Genomic DNA, 22,387 nt, shown 5'->3' on the forward strand with positions numbered 1-22,387 from the left:
CTTCTGGAGGTGGTCGGGTGATGAAGATCGCAGCCGCTGCAGCCCGGCGCGCGCGCTGAGAGATGAGTCCAACGCTCATAGAGAATGACAGGAGAGTCCAGCGCTCCGTCATTCTCTATGGGTGTTGGACTCATCTCTCAGCGCGCGCCTCGGGCTGCAGCGGCTGCGATCTTCATCACCCGACCACCTCCAGAAGCGGGACCCGGCGGGATTAGGTGAGTATAGCGGGCTCCAACGGGGGGTCGGGAGCCTGTCACCCCGGCACGGGGGGCGACAGGTTCCCTTTAACCCCATAGAGAATTTATGGGGTATTGTCAAGAGGAAGATGAAAGACACCAGAGCCGAAAATGCAGACGAGCTGAAGGTCGCTATCAAAGCAACCTGGGTTTCTATAACCCCTCTGCAGTGCCATCAGCTAATCGCCTCCATGCCACATTGATGCCGTCATTCATGCAAAAGGTGCCCCGACCAAGTATTGAGGGCATTTACTGTACAGACTTTTCATTTGGTCGACATTTCTGTGTTAAAGACATTTTTTTTCAGTTAGTTTTATATAATATTCTAATTTTCTGAAATACTGACTTTTGGGTTTTTCTTGGCTGTAATCCATAATCATTAACTTTAACAGAAATAAACGCTTGAAAAAGTTCACTCTGTATGTAGAATATATGAGGTCAATATAGAATATATGAGGTCACTTTTTGAATTGAATTACTGGAAAAAAAATAACTTTTTGTTTATATTCTAATTTATTGCAAACAACTGTATATCTATCCAAGGCTATGTTCACATAACGTTTTTTCTTATCCGTTTGTAATTTTTTAGAATGACGTCCGTCATTTCGCTGTTTGGCCGCCCGCCAGTAAAATGATGGCTGCTGGTACATTATTATAGGTCAGTTGGACTCATTGCCCTTTTGGATGTGTCTTTAACCCTTTGAGGACCAGGCCCAAAATGACCCAGTGGACAGCGCAAATTTTGATCTTTGCGATTTCGTTTTTCCCTCCTCCCCTTCTAAGAGCTCTAGCGCTTTCAGTTTTCTATCTACAAGGCCATGTAAGTGCTTGTTTGTTACAGGAATAGTTGTACTTTGTAATGGCATCTTTCATTTTACCATAACATGTATGACGGAATCCCAAATATATTATTTATGAAGATATAAATTGGTGAAATCATAAAAAAGAATGCAATATGGTAACGTTTGGGGGGTTCCTGTGTCTACGTAATGCACTATATGGTAAAAGCGACATGATATCATTATTCTATAGGTCAGTCCGAACACAACCATATGCAGATTCTCTAATGTTATATATATTTTTTGAATGAAATCCTTTTTTTTTGGCAATTAATTATTAATGAAATGGGCCTATTGAGACGCTTATAGCGGTTTTATTTTTTCACCTACAGGGCTGTATGGGGTGTCATTTTTTCCGCCATGATCTCTAGTTTTTATTAATACCATACTTGTGAAGATCGGACATTGTACATAGGCATAGCATTGATCAGTGTTATCGGCGCTCTGCTGATTGAGCCTGCCTGTGCAGGCTCAGTGAACAGATTGCCGATCAGACCTCACGGAGGCAGGTGAGAGACCTCCCGCGGTCCGATACAGCGATCGGGACCCCCGCAGTCACACAGCGGGGTCCCGATCGGTAAGTGACAGGGGACTCGCCCTGTCACTTACACTTAAACGCCGCGGCAATGCCGCTATTGCGGCATTTAAGGAGTTAATGACAGGCTGCAGCATGTCATTAACGGTGAGGTGCCGGCTGCTGATTGCAGCCTGCCCCCAGCTGCTATGAAGCGCGCTCCGCTCCGGAGTGCGCTTCATAGCTCAGGACGTACCGGTACATCCTAGGTCGTCTGAAGTTAAAGGAGAAGTGCGGCAACATTTTTTTATTTAACTATTGCATTGCCCCCTAAAAGTTATACAAATCACCAATATACACTTATTACGGGAAATGCTCATAAAGTGCTTTTTTCCCTGCACTTACTACTGCATCAAGGCTTCACTTCCTGGATAACATGGTGATGTCACTTCCTGGATAATATGGTGATGTCACTTCCTGGATAACATGGTGATGTCACTTCCTGGATAACATGGTGATGTCACGACCCGACTCCTAGAGCTGTGCGGGCTGTGGCTCCTGGAGAGGATGATGGCAGGGGGACACTGAGGGACACAGGGCACTGGAGGGACACTGAGCATCCCTCTGCCATCATCCTCTCCAGCAGCCACAGCCCGCACAGCTCTGGGAGTCGGGTCGTGACATCACCATGTTATCCAGGAAGTGACATCACTGTGTTATCCAGAAAGTGACATCACCATGTTATCCAGGAAGTGACTTCACCATGTTATCCAGGAAGTGACATCACCATGTTATCCAGGAAGTGACATCATCATGTTATCCAGGAAGTGACATCATCATTTTATCAAGGAAGTGACATCACCATGTTATCCAGGAAGTGACATCACTATGTTATCCAGGAAGTGAAGCCTTGATGTAGTAAGTGCAGGGGAAAAAGCACTTCATAAGCATTTCCCGTAATAATTTTGGGGGGAAATACAATATTTTAATAAAAAATTTCCCCAGACTTCTCCTTTAATTGAAAAGTCCATTTAATTTAATAGTAAAGATGGTGAAAAGACGTTAAAAAAAAAAAGAAAAACTGTGAACTGAAAAATAACGTCCGCTGTTTGCAAAAAACATCAGAAAATAATTGACATGAACTTTATTTGACGTCCACGCAGACAACGTCCATCACTTAAAACACTGTGTGTAAATGACCTTCATTATTCCATGGACTTCAATGCAATTTATTAAACTCAATTAAAATGATGCAGTAACTGACTTTTTTTTCTTTTAAACAAAAAGCGGACGCCTTTTTACTTTTTTTTTTTTTTTTTTTAACTTAGTGTGAACATAGCCCAAAGATGATAATAAAGTAAATGAAATGAAGGGCAGACTAGATGGGCCAGGTGGTCTTCTTCTGTCTACATTCTTCTATGTTTCTAAACCTGAAGTGTAAAGGACTAGAAAAGCAGTACTGTACTGTGAAATCCCATGCTAATATTCTTTATTGACCCATGGTGAATATACTATATTATTTACAGCTGATAATATTTATTTGTATAGCGGCAATAGATTTCACATTGCTACAGTGACCTCTGTAAAAATGACTGTATTTCTGTTTCCATGATAATGCTACCACTTACTAGAGATGGGAAATGGTAAAATACAGGGTTATGTTCACATTACAGTTTTGGAAATTATGAAAGAGTGTGCTTTAGACCACACCATGTCATGCAGTCTGCACCTAGGATGTCGGGAGAACTTCTCAGTTCTTCTGTGGCTCTTGAAGATCTTCAGTCTACTTCTTTGTTTTAGGGTACTATTAGGGCCCGTTCGCACTGTGGAATCGGTGCTTAAATTCCGCTTGGAACCCCCCCTGGGGACTCCGCACCGAATCCCGCCTATCTCTCTCAATGGGAGGCCTCGCGCTCCTCTCCGCTCATAGAATTGACCTGTCCGTAGTGTGAACAGGCCCTTACACAAATCGATTATTGGGCGAACTTGGCGTAGTGTGGAACAAAGTGACTGCTGGTTCTGACGGCACACTGCTCCTGGCTGCGGTTGGTTGTCTCTGCACCCGCACTCATCAGCATGTATCAGCATGAAAGAGAAGAGATCTATAATGGGCTCTAGAAGCATACAATAGTCCTGATATTGGCGGGATAATAGGCAGAATATTTTTTTTTCTGAAAAAGAAGAGCCTGTGGAGCCTCATCAAAGAGTCTTGAAACATAAGACTAGCCAGATATCCCTCTGGGAAGGACCCAGCCAAGGGGTGGTTCCTGTAACCAGAATCCTGCTCCACACTGATGAGGGGCAACACCCCGAAACAGCTGTATGTGGATAGATACCTGGCCTTGTTTTTTCCATTGTCATTACATTGACTTATAGGGCCACTTAATATGGTGGTTTTGGTGGTTTCCTTAGAGGAGCCACCCCTTGGCTGGGTCCTTCCTAGAGGGATATCTGGGTAGTCCTGTGTTTCGAGACTTTTCGATGAGGCTCCACTGGCTCTTCTTTTGCATGTTCATGTTTCCCAGGGGGCAATGCACCTAGAATTTCACTGCATTGAGCACTTTCACTAGCAGCTGGCAGTGTTATCGTTTGGCTGGTCTCCCTGAGATCAGCGATCTGTTTCTCTAATTTTGTTTCTGGTTTTGTAACACTAGTAATAAGCACAATTTTCCCTGCAAAAAAACAAGCTCCTAAATGACTTTTTCAATGGAAAAATAAAAACATTACATAAGCCAAAAATCTAAATTTATACGTGAAGAAACAGAACAGGAAGTCAAAAGAGTTCATATTAAATTCATGCAGAAGAATTCTTTCTAGAGTGACATTCTCACTCCTAAACACTGGCAGATGCTCTATGAGGAGCATATGTCATCACACTGTTGTTTCTACAAATCATTTGCTAGTTATACAATATCGCTTGCATTGTGAAGAGGCTTATTTCCTTTAAATAGGCATACAGTGACTACGTCATTTCATCAGCGTTTCCTAATCAGAACTGTGCCTCATGAATATTCAGGATGTATTCCATGACTGCCCCCCCCGCCCCCCTCCAATGTATAATTACAATATATTATCTAAACCACACAGAGTACAAAAAGAGCAACACTCGACTTAGTAAAAGTACAGTAGTAATCTTACATGCTCAATATAGCATTTCATATGACGTTTGTGTCTATCATACCGTATTTTCCGGCGTATAAGACGACATTTTAACCCTGAAAAATTAGAATTCGGGGTTGCCTTATACCCTGGATATGGTTGCCCCATAAGGTGGTGGAGTTCAAAAATGGCCCCATCCCCACCGTATGGGGCGACCACTACAAAAGAAAAGAAAACAGTTAACTCACCTGGGGCCGTTCTCGGCCTCCACGCGCCTCCTATCCTGTTCCCGGCACAGGCAGTGTGACGTATACTGACTGCATCGGGGATCCCCAAAGCTCCTCCAAGCAGCCGAACATCTCATTGAAGAAGCTCGGAGATGCTCGGCTGCCGGGAGAGCTTCGGAAGTACCCGAAGCCTCTGTCATTCTTCCGAAGCTCTTCCGGAAGCCGAGCGTCTCCAAGCTTCTCCGATAAGAGGCTCGGCTGCTCTGGAGAGCTTCAGGGATCCCCAAGGCAATCAGTGTACATCACACTGCCTGTGCCGGGAACGGGACAGGAGGCCCGCCTGCGACTGACATTCTCTAATAATGCAAGTTTAAAGGGCTAGTTTTTTTTTCTTGCAAATGAACTGGTCCCAGCAAGTGCCAGAGATTTGTAATTTACTTCTATTAAAAAAAAAAATCTCAAGTCTTCCAGTGCTTATTATCTGCTGAATGTCCTGCAGGCAATGGTATTCTTTTCAGTCTGGAGAACAGGAGAGGTTTTCTATGGGGATTTGCTACTACTCTGCACAGTTCCTGACAAGGACAGAGGGTGCAGCAGAGAGCATTGTGTAATACTGGAGAGAATACACCACATCCTTCAGGACATACAGCAGCTGCTAAGTACTGGAGGCCTTCATATTTTTTAATAGAAGTAAATTACACATTTCTGGCACTTGCTGGGACCAGCTGATTTGAAAGATTTTTTATTTTTTTTGTAAGCTACCCCTGCAGGTCTAATTTTTTTTCACTGGGCCCATGAATTATCGCCTGAAAACACTTCCTGGTTTTACCACAGTGCTTTACCGCTAGTCTAGAAAGCTGTGAAGGTACCTGGGAAGGCCTTCATGCAGAGAACAATATAAAACTTGTGTAATGAAGGTCCTGTGTATAATTATTATGAAATATATCATTTTACCTTCTAGTATACAGTGAATGCCAGCCCATTTTTTCCCAGTTCATCAGTAGACTAGTAATGCGTTTCTTATGTGTTGATCACATAACAGTTGTATCCTCTAAGGGTATTTTAAGAGATGACCTGCTTTTTCTTCAAGAAAATATTCTTAGACCCCAAATTTGTCACATTATGACTGAATGTGCTAAAGTGGAAGCTGGAATCTCTAACACCATGTAAATTGATTTCTATGTTTTTTCTGCTAATTATATTGAAAACTAGTTGTGAAAAGGTTACATGCAAAATGTGATCACTTGGAAGGAAAATGTGTTGGTTCAAGGTTAACTTTAAAGGTGTAGTGCGGCGTTAAACTTTTATTCACTAAATAACACACATTACAAAGTTATACAACTTGTATAACTATAAGTGAATGGCCCCCTTCCCCATGTTCCCCCCACCCTGGAAGTGTTGGCGCATTATACTTACGTGTTCGCTGTCGACCCCGGCCGCCATCTTGTGTCGACGGCGTCATCTTTGGGAGGCCGGCAACTGATGACGCGGCAGAGGGGGGCAGGCAAGAGGGATGGCTGGAGCGGTTCGGCCGGCCCCCCGAAGATGACGTCGTCGCCGACACAAGAAGGTGTCCGGGGTCCACAGCGAACTTGTAAGTATAATGCGCCAACACTTCCGGGGTGGGGAGAACGCGGGGAAGGGGGCCATTCACTAAAATAACACACATTACAAAGTTGTATAATTTTTTAAAGTGAATAAAAGTAAAACGCTACACTACCCCTTCAAAGTGACACTTTCGCCCCTTTTTGCATTATGACTTCTCTACACAGGTGTAAAGGGGAAATTTTGCAGTTTATACCTTATTTTATACCTTAATTTATATCATACGTCATGGTGCTTGTTCTAGTAAAAAGTGATCTTTTTTCATCTGCGAATTGTGCTATCTGGGCGGGGCTTCACAGTCGAAGCGCCTCTTAGTTTCGCCCACAACACTACCATTTTCCCCACCCCCATGATGTCATCTGCGCATAGGCCCCGCCACTCGATGACCATTGGAACAGGCAAGCCTAAAGGTCTAGGCCCCATCCCCTCTAGGTCGGCCCATACCAATGGCCACTGAGGGGGCAGGGCCTATGGGGCGATGATGTCACGGAGGTGAGGCAACCGGTTGTGTTCTATTAAAAAGTGATCTTTTATTATCTGCGGTTTGTACTATCTGGGCGGGGCTTCATGGGCGAAGCACCACTTTGCCCCGTCCACAACATTGCCGTTGGTCCCGCCCCGTGATGTCATCTGCACATAGGCCCCGCCCCTTGAGGACCATTGAAACAGGCCAGCCTAAGGGTCTAGACCCCATCCCCTCTAGTTTGGCTTATACCAATGGCTGCTGAGAGGACGGGGCCTATGGGACGATGACGTCACGGGGGCGAGGCAACCAGTAGTGTTGTGGGCCACGTCCACGAAGCCCTGCCCACATAGCACAATCCGGAGATGATAAAAGATAACTTACAAGCACCATGAAGTATGATATAAAATAAAGTATGAAAACTGCTAAATTTACCCTTTACACCTGTGTGGAGAAGTCATAATGCAAAAAGGGGGCGACAGTGTCACTTTAAAAAGGGTTATGAAAACTATTTGGTAAGTATCAGAAAACAATGTAGAAAGTTGCATCATGGATCCTTTTGTTTTCTTATGTTAAAAATACATAAACTAAGTGTGGACAACAATGGCCAGACGCCAGGTAGGTGTCGGTGCCAGCCTGTTTCTATGGAACTCCTTATATATCCAATTGGTAATTGATGTTGTAGTTAACATGTGATATACATAAACAATATTAAGAACAATATAAAAAACTAAATTAAGTAAATAAAAGGATCCATGAAGGCACTGGATGCTGAGTGCGGCTTTCTACTTTTTCTCCAGCAAGCCCCGCCGAGCCTCCTTCAGTCATTTACATGTGGCACCTGATAGCGGTTGGAGTGTAGTGCCGACCCTCTGTGTATATGTTCAATGTGGTAAGTATTACAACAGCATATAGGCATAGACAACAGCATACAGGCGTGGACAATAGCATATAAGCATAGACAATACTATATAGCCATAAACAACAGCATATAAGCATAGGCAATAGTATATAAGCATAGACAACAGTTTATAAGCATAGACAACAGCATATAGGCATAAACAACAGCATACAGGCGTGGACAATAGCATATAAGCATTGACAATAATATATAGGCATAAACAACAGCATATAAGCATAGACAACAGCATATAGGCATAGGCAATAGTATATAAGCATAGACAACAGCCTTTAGGTATAAACAATAGCATATAGGAACAGATGATAGCACATAGGCATAGCCAATAGCATAAAGGTATAAACAACAGCATGAAAGCATAGAAAACAGCATATAAGCATAGACAATAGGATATAGGCATAGACAACGGCATATAGGCATAGATGATAGCATATCGATATAAACAATAGCATATAGGCAAAGAAAACAGCATATAAGCATAGACAATTACATACAGTATAGACATAGACAATAATTTAGAGGAATGGGGAATATTTGTGTCCACAATTCATAAGAATAATCTAAAAAAGCAGACTTCAATAAAGCAGACAAAAAAAAAAATTGGCCGTAAATGTGTAGGTGACAGCTGTATGGGCATATTGGAAATACTCCATAATTCAATCAATTCAAAACTCTGCATTTAGACAGGGGTATTAGTATTTTACTTTATTTCTCTACCATTTACATGCATAAAATCCCTTCTTAAATGATCCCTTTAAATGACCCCCACCGCCGGTATGTTTCAATATGGATAGGATTAGAAACCAGGTAGGTTTTCATATATGCATGGATAGAGAAGAGTTCAATGTATATCTCATTCTGGGTCATGTTCTTGTTGATGTGCGCCTTGTGTGATGACTAAACCTCATTCAATAAACATGACACTTCTGAATAAATAAACACGATACTCTATTTTGGGATTTTTATTTAATTTTTATGACATTATGTTTAGATTTATTGTTCATGGATGGGAATGCTCCGCCAGTTTTGTTGATTAGTGGATTTAAGCGCTTTACATTTACATTTTTTATGAATCTGAAATTATTAATCAATAGGCGGAGAAAACAATAGCCGGATTCCATTCTGGGGAAAAAAAACTTGCAGATATATTGTTTTTACAAAAAATTTTCTTTTTACCATCTGAGAGGGGCAAATTCTAAGAATATGATCCAATGACAAGAGGAGAGGTCTAATGCACTATTAGGCTATGTTCACACTATGTAAAAGTACGGCTGTTGTTGCCGATGGCAACAACGGCCGTACTTTTACCGCGGTGGACAATGCCTGTTGTTTTATGGGATCTCGGCCGGAGCGTACACACATCAAGTGCGCTCCGACCGGGATCCCATACGCCGCCGCAAACAACTGACATGTCAGTTTTCTGCGGCCGGAATTCTGTGAATTCCGGCCGCAGAAAGACCTGTCAGTTCACACAGTGAAGCGAGCGGCTCCGGCTGCTCGCTTCACTGTGATCTATGGTAAGCTCTGATGCGGGCACGCACTGATGTGCCCGCCTCAGAGCTCTGCCGCCGAAAGATCATCCGGCCGGTACTTAAATACTGGCCGAGATGATCCGGCCAGAGACCGGCCGTTCCGTGAACATAGCCTTAGGGTAGAAACACACTGGGCGTATCCACAGCGGATTTCTCACTGCAAATTCGCAGTGAGACCAGCTGCGGATCCCTGCCCTGTACACTCTATGGGCAGACAAACTTGCAGCAGCAGCCCGCCCCGTTACCCCCCTGCCGTCGGAGCGTATACTTCACCTGCTCCCAGCTCCGGCTTGCTTCGGGGCTCCTGACGTCTTCACGTCCAGCTCAGCCAATCAGTGCACTGCAGTGGGACAGCGCACTGATTGGCTGAGCGAGATGTGCCGGGAAGCAAGCCGGCGCGGGGACCAGGCGATGTATGCGCTCCGGGGTAATGGGGGGTAACGGGGCGGGCTGCTGACAAGCTTGTCTGCCCATAGGGTGTACAGGCAGGAATCCGCAGCGGGTCTCGATGTGAATTTGCAGCCAGAAATCCGCTGCGTATACGCGGAGTGTGTTTGTACCCTTAGGCTATGTTCACACTATGTATATTTTCGTAAAACTACGACCGTTGTTGCCGATTGGCCGTGATAAATAAAATATACATTACATTGCCGTTTATGGAATCCCGGCCGGAGTGTATACACATGGTATACAGTCTGGCCAGTCTGGCGGTAAATTGACATGTCAGTGCACACTGTGGAGTAAGTGGCTTCGGCCGCATGCTCCATATTGTGCAGTGGAGAGCATCGCAATTCAGCTGCGCATCACAACTCAGTACCCGCCAGGATGATCTTTTCTGAGACCGGCCGTTGCGTGACCCGGCCGGATCAAGGAATGGCCTGTCTCTTATGAGGTCTGAACAAGGCCTTAGTAATATTCACACTTGCTACAAGGTACATTGGTACAAGTTAATTCACAAATCTGAATCATTATCTAGTGTGCATGGGACAGAATGGCTAAATGGCGGTAGAGGTGAATGTGCTGGGCTGCTTCCCATCTGACATACAGTAGGTCACAGTAAGGAGCGGAGATTAAGGGCCCTATGACACAGGACGATTATCGTGAGAAAAATCGTTATTCTGTTCAAATTTAATTGATAACCGTCCTGTCTATTTGCTCAGGCAACAATCAAAAAATCGTTTGTGTCGTTGATTTAGATCTGACCCTAAAATCATTGTTAATCATTTGCTAATCGTTCAGTGTAATTACACATTGTTCATTTTTTTGCTGGGATCACATGGAGTAACAGCTCTCGTTCTGTGTAAGGGGGCATTTACACAGAAAGATTATCTGACAGATTATCTGTCAAAGATTTGAAGCCAAAGCCAGGAACAGACTATAAACAGAGATCAGGTCATAAAGAAAAGCCTGAGATTTCTCCTCTTTTCAAATCCATTCCTGGCTTTGGCTTCAAATCTTTGTCAGATAATCTGTCAGATAATCTTTCTGTGTAAATGGACCCTAATATGGTGAACAATTTCAGGTTAACGATAAACAATCTAGTTTGCGATCATTAGTTAATTGTTAACCCCTTATGGTCAAAGCCAATTTACGTTTTTGCGCTTTTGCTTTTTCCATTTTATGTTTAAAAGTCCATAGCGCTTGCATTTTTTCACCTAGAGACTTATATGAGCGCTTATTTTTTGCGAAACAAATTGTACTTTGCAATGACCGGCATTATTTTTCCATAACATATGCTGCGAAACCGGAAAAAAATCATTTGCGCTGTCAAATTGAAAAAAAAAACGAATTTGTTTTGATTTCGGGTAGTTTTGCATTTACGCCGTTCGCCCTATAGTAAAACTGACTGGTTATACATGTTCCTCAAGTTGTTACGATTACAACAATATATAACATGTATAACTTTTCTTTTATCTGATGGCTTTTAAAAAATGCAAACCATTGTTAATAAATATATGTTCCTTAAAATCGCTCCATTCCCAGGCTTATAGCGCTTTTATCCTTTGCTCTATGGGGCTGTGTGAGTTGTCAGTTTTTGCGCCATGATGTGTTCTTTCTATCGGTACCTTGATTGCACATATACAACTTTTTGATCACTTTTTATTACATTTTTTCTGGATTTGATGCGACCAAAAATGCGCAATTTTGCACTTTGGGATTTTTTTGCACTGACGCCGTTTACCGTGCGAGATCAGGAATGTGATTAATTAATAGTTCGGGCGATTACATGCGCGGCAATACCAAATATGTTTATTTATTTGTTTATTTAATAATTTATATTTATAACCTGGGAAAAGGGGGGTGATTTGGACTTTTATTAGGGGAGGGGATTTTTTATTAATAAAAACACTTTTTTACTTTTTTTTTTTACATAAACTAGAAGCCCCCCTGGGGGACTTGTATATAGACAGCACTGATCTCTCATAGAGATCAATGCTGTGTATATACACAGCAAAGATCATTGTAATCGGTCATAGATTGCTATGGCCTGCTGCAGGCCATAGCAATCTATTGCCGAGCCGGGATCAGCGGGATGCGATCGCGGGGGGGGAGATCCGTGCCACTAGACACCAGGGATGTTGTTTACAAAGCACTTCAATGCAGCTGTCAGGTTTTACAGCTGCATTGAAGTGCTTAATTAGCCGGCGCGGCAACGGGACCCGTGCCGGCTAATAGAGGCACTGCCCGGCTGGACCCCGCTCTGAACACCCCCCGCGGCACCATGACGTACCAGGTACAATATGGGTCGCTAAGGGGTTAAAAATTGCTTTGTGTAATAGAACCCAGAGGGTTCCTTTGGTATTCACCTTTAAAGGGGTACTCCGGTGAAAATCTTTTTCATTCAAATTAACTGGTTACAGAAAGTTTCTAATTTACTTACTATTTAAAAGGCTCCAGTCTACAAGTACTTATCAGCTGCTGTATGTCCTGCAGGAAGTGGTATTCTCTCCCGTATTACACAGTGCTCTCTGCTGCCACCTCTGTCCATGTCAGGAACTGTCCAGAGCAACAGCAAATCCCAATAGGAAACCTGGTGGAATGTGAGGTGAGGTGGCAGCAGAGAGCACTGTGTCAGACTGGAAAGAGTACACCACTTCCTGCGGGACATACAGCAGCTGATAAGTACTGGAAGGATGGAGATTTTCAAATACTAAATAATAAATCACAAATCTATATGACTTTCTGAAACCAGTTAATTTGAAAGAAAAAGATTTTTGATTTTTAAATACCCCTTTAACTACTGTACAGAAATAAGGACTTTACCGCAGGCAATCCTAGTTCTCCATCCAAACTGTAGTCCCCAATAGCAACAACTGCTGGTTAATGGAATAGACATGGAATTAGAGTATAAATACAGGGGACTATAAGGGTACAAACACACCGGGTGGATCCACAGTGGATTTCTCGCTGCAAATTCGCAGAGAGATCTGCTGCCAGATAACTAGGATAAGGCAGAGAAAAGAAAAGCAACAAGATCAAGGGAGTGAGGCATGGCAAGTAGGGATGGTCCGAACCCGCCGAGGTTCGGTTTCGTATGAACCTGAACTCTCGGCAATGATTCCCGCTGTCTTCCACCTCCGTGCAGCGGGTGGATAAAACTGGAGGACCGCCTGGAAAACTGGGATACAGCCTATGGCTATGGCTGTTTCCCAGTTTTCCAGGCGGTCCTCCCGCTGTATCCACCCGCTGCACGGAGGTGGAAGACAGCGGGAATCATTGCCGAGAGTTCAGGTTCATACGAACCCGAACCTCGGCGGGTTCGGACCATCCCTAATGGCAAGGGATTCACATAGCAAATTTTTCACAAAAATTTCTGTCTGAAAATCCGTCCCATTCCATAGGGTTGTTTTGATCGCACATGGAAGTGCCATTCAGATGAGACAGTCACAGACATGTATGCAGTTTATGTGCCATGTGTGAACAGGCTGCACCTACTGTTCTGCCATTGTATCTCCCTGATGCATGTCTAGTCATTCCATTATTGTGTAATACAAATCTGAATTATTAGCGGCAAGTCTCATTTCCCTGTACGAAGTTGTGTAATACCAGTATAAAATCCATGGTTTGGTTACGTAGTATGGGTTACAAAATGTCCATCAAGTTCAACGAAGGAAGGGATAGATAAAGGATAAATTCTATATTCTAGATTTATGTGTATTTATTTTAGCAAATCTTTTTCTTTCAAATCAACTGGTTTCAGAAATTTATATAGATTTGTTATTTACTTCTATTTAAAAATCTCCAGTCTTCCAGGACTTATCAGCTGCTGAATGTCCTGCAGGAAGTGGTGTTTCCTTTTTAGTCTGGCACAGTGCTCTCTGCTGCCACCTCTGTCTATGTCAGGAACTGTCCAGAGCAGTAGCAAATCCCCATAGAAAACCTCTCCTGCTCTGGACAGTTCCTGACATGGACAGAGGAGGCAGCAGAGAGCACAGTGTCAGACTGAAAAGAATACACCACTTCCTGTAGGACATACAGAAGCTGATAAGTATGGGAAGACTTGGGATTTTTAAATAGAAGTAAATTACAAATCTATATAACTTTCTGAAACCAAGTTGATTTGAAAGAAAAGAATTTTGCCGGAGTACCCCTTTAAGATCCTGTCCAAGCCTATTTTAAAGCTGTGACCAGTTCCTGGGATAGACTAATGTACGGATTCCTAGTCGCCTCCGGAGAGAGGTAGTAACCAGTGCTATTGGCCCTTACTTGAGAGACTAAATTACTATTATCACGGTGGCTATTATCACTACTTGTGGATATTTTTTAACACTTCTAATGAGCTAACACTGAAGGTGGCCGCGTAGTAGAATCTAATGGGGCAATTTAACAAACTAAATCGTAATCTCAACATTTAACAAAAACACCTGTTATAACTAAAAGCATTTTTACCACACCGGCAGTAAAGAAACATAACACGTCTCCATTTTGCTAAATTAATTAGACGTCTTACAACAGCAGCTCGGAATAAACGCTTTATAAGTATCTACCATCAGACAAAGGCGGAACGCTCATCAGCCATGTATCCCGCTATATCATACTGTATTATATCTTCTTACAGCATTGTATCTTTCCTACAAAGTGTGATAGAAGGGAGAAGGATGGGTCCGCTGTAAGTAGCCATAAAATCTAACAGCCCATTCGTTTTGTAATCTATACTAGATCATAAACATAACCAGGATTTCCTGCTCTGTTCAATTGCTCCCTTAATTGTGAAGTAAATTGTAAAATATAAGGTAAGGGTAAGGAAATGTTAAGTATATAGGAGTCACCCTTTAATTCCTCAAACTGCATGCATTGTGTGTTGTAGCTTTTTTTGATACATATTTGCATTTGTTCACATTTATTTACCTAACTTGTAATATTTAAAGGAGAAGTCCGGCAAAATTTTTATTACAGTATTGTACTGCCCCCTAAAAGTTGTACAAATTAACAATATACACTTATTACGGGAAATACTTATAAAGTGCTTTTTTCCCTCCACTTACTACTGCATCAAAGCTTCACTTCCTGGATAACACGGTGATGTCACTTCCTGGATAACACAGTGATGTCACTTTCTGGATAACACGGTGATGTCACTTTCTGGATAACACGGTGATGTCACTTCCTGGATAACATGGTGATGTCACTTCCTGGATAACACAGTGATGTCACTTCCTGGATAAAATGGTTATGTCACTTATTGGATAAAATGGGGATGTCACTTCCTGGATAACATGGTGATGTCACGACTTGACTCTTCTGGAGTGGATTATGGCAGGGGGATGCTCAGTGTCCCTCCAGTGCCCTGTGTCCCTCTGTGTCCCCCTGCCATCATCCTCTCCAGCAGCCACAGCCCGCACAGCTCTGGGAGTTGGGTTGTGACATCACCATTTTATCCAGGAAGTGACATCACCATTTTATCCAGGAAGTGACATCACCATTTTAGCCAGGAAGTGACATCACCATGTTATGCAGGAAGTGACATCACCATGTTATCCAGGAAGTGACATCACCATATTATCCAGGACGTGACATCACCATGTTATGCAGGAAGTGACATCACCATGTTATCCAGGAAGTGACATCACCATATTATCCAGGAAGTGACATCACCATGTTATCCAGGAAGTGACATCACCATGTTATCCAGGAAGTGACATCACCATGTTATCCAGGAAGTGACATCACCATGTTATCCAGGAAGTGACATCACCATATTTGTCCAGGAACTGACATCACCATGCTATCCAGGAAGTGAAGCCTTGATGCAGTAGTAAGTGCTGTGGAAAAAGCACTTTATAAGCATTTCCCCTAATAAGTGTATATTGGTTATTTGTATAACTTTTGGGGGGCAATACAATACTTAAAACTTTTTGCCAGACTTCGCCTTTAATTTGTCTTTTGACAATCTCTTCTACAAGTGGTGAAACTGCAAAAATGACCTGCACATCAAATTAACAATTAAAGGGGTCTTTCTCTCAAAAATAACTTTTGATATGTTGCTGCCCATGGTGCGACTAAGGGCCCTATTACACCAGCAGATTATCTGACAGATGTTTTTAAGCCAAAGCCAGGAATGGACTATAGACAGAGAACAGGTAATAAATGAAAGACTGAGATTTCTCCTCTATTCACTTCCATTCCTGGCTTTGACTTTAAAAAAATCTATCAGATATTCTGTTGGTGTAATAGGGCCCTAACATTTCCTTCAATACTTGTTATCAACTTTCCAGTCTCTCTCCCCCAGTTCTCCGCTGCTGCTTTCTGCTGAAAACACAAAAATCTTTGTGTGAGCTGTTCTCTCTGTCTTCCCCTCCTCCCTTCTGAGATAACTGATGTAAACAAGTCCCTGACTGGCTTTATCTGCAACTTTGTACCTTTTTTGTAATGCTGAGAGGGTTATTCTGAGGTCAAGTTGTTGATGAACTCACCATTATCATCCCTCCCAGCACTACAAAGAATCTACAATGTTGCAGATAAAGCCAGTCAGGGACTTGTTTACATCAGCTGTCTCAGAACAGAAGGGGAGGGGGGACAGAGAGAAAAGCTCACACACAGATTTTTGTGTCTTAAGTAGAAAGCAGCAGCTGAGAACTGGCAGAAGGAGACTAAATAGATAATAATACGTATGGAAGGAATTTTAAGTCTTACCATGGGCAGCAACATATAAAAAGTTCTATGGAAAAGCACCTTGCCTTCAAAAACAGAGAACAGTATGCAACAGTCTGCACAGACAGTATAGTCTGCAATACAGTGAAAACTAATACTATATCTAGTCTGGGTCTATAGGGGGTGGAGCAATAGCAGTTGTACCAAAGCACATGATAAGACCAAATTATTATTTACTGCACATGGTTGGCAGAGGCTCCACTTATAGATTTGCCTTTGGGACCCAGAAGCTTCTGTATTTAGTGGTCAGATATTTCCTTCATGACAAATGATCTTCAATATGACTGCATTGAGACTGCTCATCTTAATTTAGTGTAGTTCTGGGCACATGGGTTGGCCACTTGCTGACATACTGTCTCTTAACAATATTTTTTATGTTTTTATTTTTTTTACAGTTATAGAAGCTTTTTTCCTTAATTCTGAAACGGAGCAATATCTGCAAGTCATACTTGGCCCGTAAGTTACCTTTTATTTAATATATTGCAGCATGTATAAGTAGCTTGTACCTAGTCAAACTGCGTGTGTGAACAAGTGTTAATGTGATGTGCTGGCTTTTGATTGCTTTTTTGTGTTTCACAAGTGCGGTATGTGGCTCCCTCCTTTATAGCCGTGCACTCCACCCAGATCCTGTAGGTGTGTTACATAGAGTTCAGTTGATCCTATATGCCCAGATATGTAGACTTATAGTCTGAGGGAGGCCATTGCTAGTGTAGGTTCCAACTCCCTGAGGTCACCTTAATGTGCTCAGTTGGTAGATTCTATTTGATCAATGGTTTGCTAAGAACCTCTTTAAAAAAAAAAAATGGCACTTACAGTTTGCTGCAGCAAATTTCTGATTTTGTCTTTCCTGAAAAGGTGTTTTCACTTTCTTTCTTTATTTTATTTATTTATTTTTTGTGACATTGACAAAAAATGACAATGAGGAGATTTCAGAACAATGCCTTGAAAATACCCTTTGGCACTCTCTGGCCACTTGCTTAGCAGGTTGAAGTGGCCTAGATAAGCACCACTAATTTTAAGGGAGCCATGGGCACATACACAATTGATGTAAAATGCATGTTTATATAGAACTTTATAAAAAAGCAAAAGATCAAACTGAGATTAAAGAGGATGTACCACCCGTTTTTCTGACCGCCGCCCGGTTCCCGTGCACGGCGCCATTCGACCCAGCGGTACCGGCCGGTGCTGAAGCAGCCGGGCCGCCCCGAGTGGGAGGGAATTCCCTCCCCTGTATGACGCGGCTCGCTTAGAATGAATGGAGCCGCGTCATACAGGGGAGGGAATTCCCTCCCACTGGGGGCGGCCTGGCCGATCTCCAGTGCTTCGGCACCAGCTGGTACCGCTGGATCGAACGGCGCCGTGCACTGGAAGCGGGCGGCGGTCCGAAAAACGGACCGCGGAACACGGCTTCCCCGTGCCGGCGCCGATCGATCCGTGGGTTCAGGTTAAAGAGGATGTACCGGGTGGTACATCCTCTTTAAGGATTGCAAACCTATTAACCTTTTCACGACCATGGGTCATTGATGCATCAATGCCCAGGTCATTTTAGGACATCAGCTTATGGGATCATAATGATGTTATAAGCTGATGTCCCTATTTCTGCCCCCTCTCCGCTGTCCCCTGCCGCTGTTACAATCTTGTGACAGCGGTAGGGTAGAGAGGGGAGGGGGTGCGCCCCAGCCTTCCCTCCCTCCCCCTGCCAGCCTCTGTAGCCAGGAAACTGGAAGTCTGAGCATTCCCGTTTTCATGGCTACCATCGGTGGCTCTGCGATCACTTTGCAGAGCTTTGATGGACAGCGGACAGAGAATTCTCCCTCTGTAGAGGGAGAATTATCTGTCAGAAGCCCTATAGATGCTGCGGCCGTGCTAACCACAATATCTATAGGGTTAACTCTCAGCAACTGAGAGTTGCGGTGGGTTTCCGGCTATCACTGATAGCCGGGACCCGCCGCGGATGACACAGGCGCAGTCCCTGTGCCAGTGTCATCCTGCAGTGTAAATTAACATCGTTGCAGCTTCAGGCATAAGCTGCAGTGGCGTTAATTTACAGTGCAGCGGCGGGAGGAGGTTAATAATGTCAAAGATCCTTCCCTAGGACGTTCTTGAGAAAAACAGCTACTAGACCCCACTAGACCCCATTTTCTGATATCTAATATAACTGAAGATAATATAACTGGATAACTTTCTCACTTATCCCGACAAGATGTTTTTTTTTAATGGCAATGACTGTCAGGGCATAAATCATTCTAAGTACTTTAAACACTGTTTAAACAGCAGCAGTTAAGATGCTACTGAAGTTTCCCAGAGCCGAACATGAGCTGCAATAACATATACTTGTGCGGCACTCCTCTTAGTACCTATGAGCATGCTGCATGCTAAGACAACTGTACAAGGATGGATTGTGAGTGGTGTTAGAGAGTACCTGTCACTGTTCTTTTTCTTCCCCCAGATAAGGAGTTGTCAAAAATACCTATTGTTTAAGTCATGTTTTCATATTAAACACATTTTTAAAGATTTTCTGGTGGCTTTTCTTTTTCTAATTTTCCATTTCATTACCTATATTACAAAATAATCTAAAATCTTGCACTTTTCATTCTCACCACTGGGGCTAAAACTAAGCTGAGACTTCCTGGTCTGTCTGTAGTGAGAAAAGTAGGCTGCTGTAAATTGATCTGTACAGCATTGCAGCGACACATGACACCAGTAAATAAGAGACAATAACAGCTCCCTCTGAAATGACCTCCTTAAAGGTCACAGAGCGCGCTCAATAATATTTCAGAATCATCTCAATGAACCAGACTGTCTATTGTTGTTTATGCCCATGAGAATGTCAGTAAAGCGTGTCACTAAATGCCGTTAAAAACAGCTCAGGCAAGATGGCAGCCCCCATAACAGTGTACAATAAAATAAAATAAAATTACAGTCAGGCTATAGAAACAGAATAGAATAAAAGAACAAGTTTTAGTATTTGGCTCTAACCAGTATTTTTTGCGGGGGGGGGGGGGATACTCTTTGTTGAAGCAAACAATCACAATAGACGCATAACACATTGTTTTTAAAAATAAAAAAAATTGTGTATTATATATATATACAGTTTGATGTTAAGTTTTAAAATTAGCTACAACTGTGGCTAAAACATTAGAATTTGTGACATCTTACAAGTCGTTCCATTAATGTCTTTTATATCACAAGTAATAAACAGGAGGGTAAAGTGACCTTACTCTGGATCCTGCATATCCTGTCTAACAAAAGAAATCTCAATTATTTTTTGAAGTGTGCTGACTTTCTCTAGGTCTCGCTGACAAAAAGCTGCCAATAAGAAATCATAATATGTCAGTATTTTTGTGTGAACCCACAAAAAAAAAAAAAAAAAAAAGAAAAAGCTGAACATTCTGCTACATCTTTTTTTTTTTTTTTTTTTACAGATTTTAATGTAAGATAAAATGGACAACAATCAGCAGGGCCAGTTGGTGAATAGTTCTACTTGAAGTTGATTTGTTGAAAATGGGAAATTTGGGCAAGCTTAAAAAAGGGTTGTCCGGCCTGAGAAAAGTAGCTGTGGTTATGTGGAAAAAAATAAATAAAAAATGTTCTTACCTCTCCCCACTCCCTTAGTGTCCTGCTGCGGTGTCTCCTACATCCCCCCTGCTAACTGCAGCCCCACCACTTCAGAGAAGGGCTCTTCTCGGCAGTGAATGTCTGCTCAGCCAATCAGCAACTGAGACAGGACAGCGTCACGGCCACTGATTGGCTGAGCGGGCTGTCATTGCCAAGATGAGTCTCACAAATGGCATGGCTGCTGGGAACACTGGAGAAGCCAGAGCAGGACAATAGGGAGTACAGAGAGGTAAGCATTGGCCCTTTAGTATTTTTTTTTATATATATCTGCAGTTATGTAGCAAAACTGAGACAGGACACCCCCTTTACGGATCTGAGCAACATTGGCAAGGCAAATTGTGATGGTTACATGACTGGCTCGGAGCATATCCAAACCAATAGATCTTATGGGATGCTCCTAGTAGACAATGGTTAGTTCCTACTAGAGATGAGCGAACTGGGTTCGAGTTTGACTCGATCCGACCCCGAACAATGGGCATTTGATTAGCGGGGGGCTGCTGAACTTGGATAAAGCTCTAAGGTTGTCTGGAAAAAATGGATACAGCCAATGACTATATCCATGTTTTCCACATAGCCTTAGGGCTTTGGCAGCCACCACTAATCAAATGACGAAAGTTCGGGTTCGGATCGACTCGAGCATGCTCCAGGTTCGCTCATCTCTAGTTCCTACCAAAATGAGTCCAAGAATGAACTACCAATAAATTAGTAACCGATTTATGGATACCCAAGACTCAATGATGGGCATGGTAAGACATTCTGTAAGAACTATAGACAAAGTTGTATGCTAGAAATTAACAGAGGATGTTAAAATACACAGCTTGCCAGGTCCGTGTGTCTATTATTACCCCTGTGCATTGCTGAAAGCAACAAATGGGAACACCAACACCAGACCAGGAAACCTTTTTGTATAATTCAGGATTTTTTTGTTATAGATGTTGCAGATAAACTAAAGTCTAGTATTCCCTAATGGAAGTGGCCATGCACCCAACCACAATGTAAGAATTGTTCAGGGATGATTTAAAGAACATAACAACAGGTTTAAAAGGGAACTATCAGCAGGTTAGACTAATCTAACCTGCTGAAAATGCCATAGTGGGCACAGGGTGCTGAGGATGAAGAAATGTCTCTTACCTTCATCCACAGCGCCGTTCCTGTGCTGTTAGTTGGGCCCGGTAAGCAATACAGCAACCAATTAAGCATGCCAAAGTTTTTTCCTGTCGGATTCTGCTTGAAATTTGAGGAATAGAGAAGATGCAGTAGATACAATAGAATCTTTTAGACTATTAGGGTGGGTTCACACTACGGAATCCGTGCGGATAAGGTCCGGCGGATTCCGTCGCTCGTACTTGCTCACGGCAGCATGCATCTCCGCCCGTCCCATAGATTCAATTCTATAGGTGGGTGAATTTCACCGTCCGCCCAAAAGAAATGACATGTGAATTCACACGGCCATAGAACGGTGTATATGGCATGGGTGGATATGCGCCGCCATGAGCGGGTACAAGCTACAGAATCCACCGGAACTTAACCGTGCGGATTCCGTAGTGTGAACCCACCCTTATAGGTAAAAGGTTAAAGTGTATGTCCGGCCATTAAAAAACAAAAAGGCAGCCGGCAGGGGTGGGGGGAACATAATAACCAAGTACTACTCACTACTCCCTGTGCCCGTGAAGCACCCAGAAGGCATTTCCCCCTTAGTTGTGATGACGTTGCGACACTTAGGGAAAAATGCCCGTCTGGCTAAGCGGGTTCTCAGTCATCCAGGTCGTGGCTTCGGCTGAGAAGAACATTTTGGAGGTCAATGGGGGTCCTGTAGCATCGATCCAGCACTGGACAGGCATGGAGAGAGGTGAGTGGTGGTGGTGGTGGTTATTATGTTCCCCGGTGGTTATTATGTTCCTCCTCCAAAAATAATTGCAGCCCTGGAGTTCTCCTTTAAATAGAACCCTAAAACCACCATTCACTTGAAGCCTTACTGTCAGGTTAGAATGACCCCATTCTATTTCCTAGTGGTAAAATCTAGGCAAAAAGGCCTACTGTATGTGACTGTATAAAACTCTTGGCTTTCCTGCTAAGCTTCAGATTGTGCTGCTCACCGACTATGACGCTTGAGAATTTATGGTTCTATCTCATGCTATTAAACTGCAGCTAATATGTAAAAGATTATTGCTCTGATTTATCAC

At 42.9% G+C, this 22,387-nt stretch overlaps 1 protein-coding gene across 7 annotated transcripts in view; it reads left to right on the forward strand.

The window, feature by feature from the left end:
• C7H4orf33 (chromosome 7 C4orf33 homolog) overlaps positions 1-22,387 on the forward strand; it is a 151,862-nt gene that overhangs the window by 17,161 nt on the left and 112,314 nt on the right. For all 7 annotated transcript variants that reach the window (XM_069978603.1, XM_069978605.1, XM_069978601.1 and 4 more), the window contains one exon: positions 16,982-17,042. In XM_069978603.1, the coding sequence (XP_069834704.1) occupies positions 16,982-17,042 (61 nt within the window). The remainder of the gene's footprint in view (positions 1-16,981; positions 17,043-22,387) is intronic.

The sequence above is a fragment of the Dendropsophus ebraccatus genome, chromosome 7 (genome assembly GCF_027789765.1).
Source record: "Dendropsophus ebraccatus isolate aDenEbr1 chromosome 7, aDenEbr1.pat, whole genome shotgun sequence".
In the NCBI taxonomy this organism is placed as follows: domain Eukaryota; kingdom Metazoa; phylum Chordata; class Amphibia; order Anura; family Hylidae; genus Dendropsophus; species Dendropsophus ebraccatus.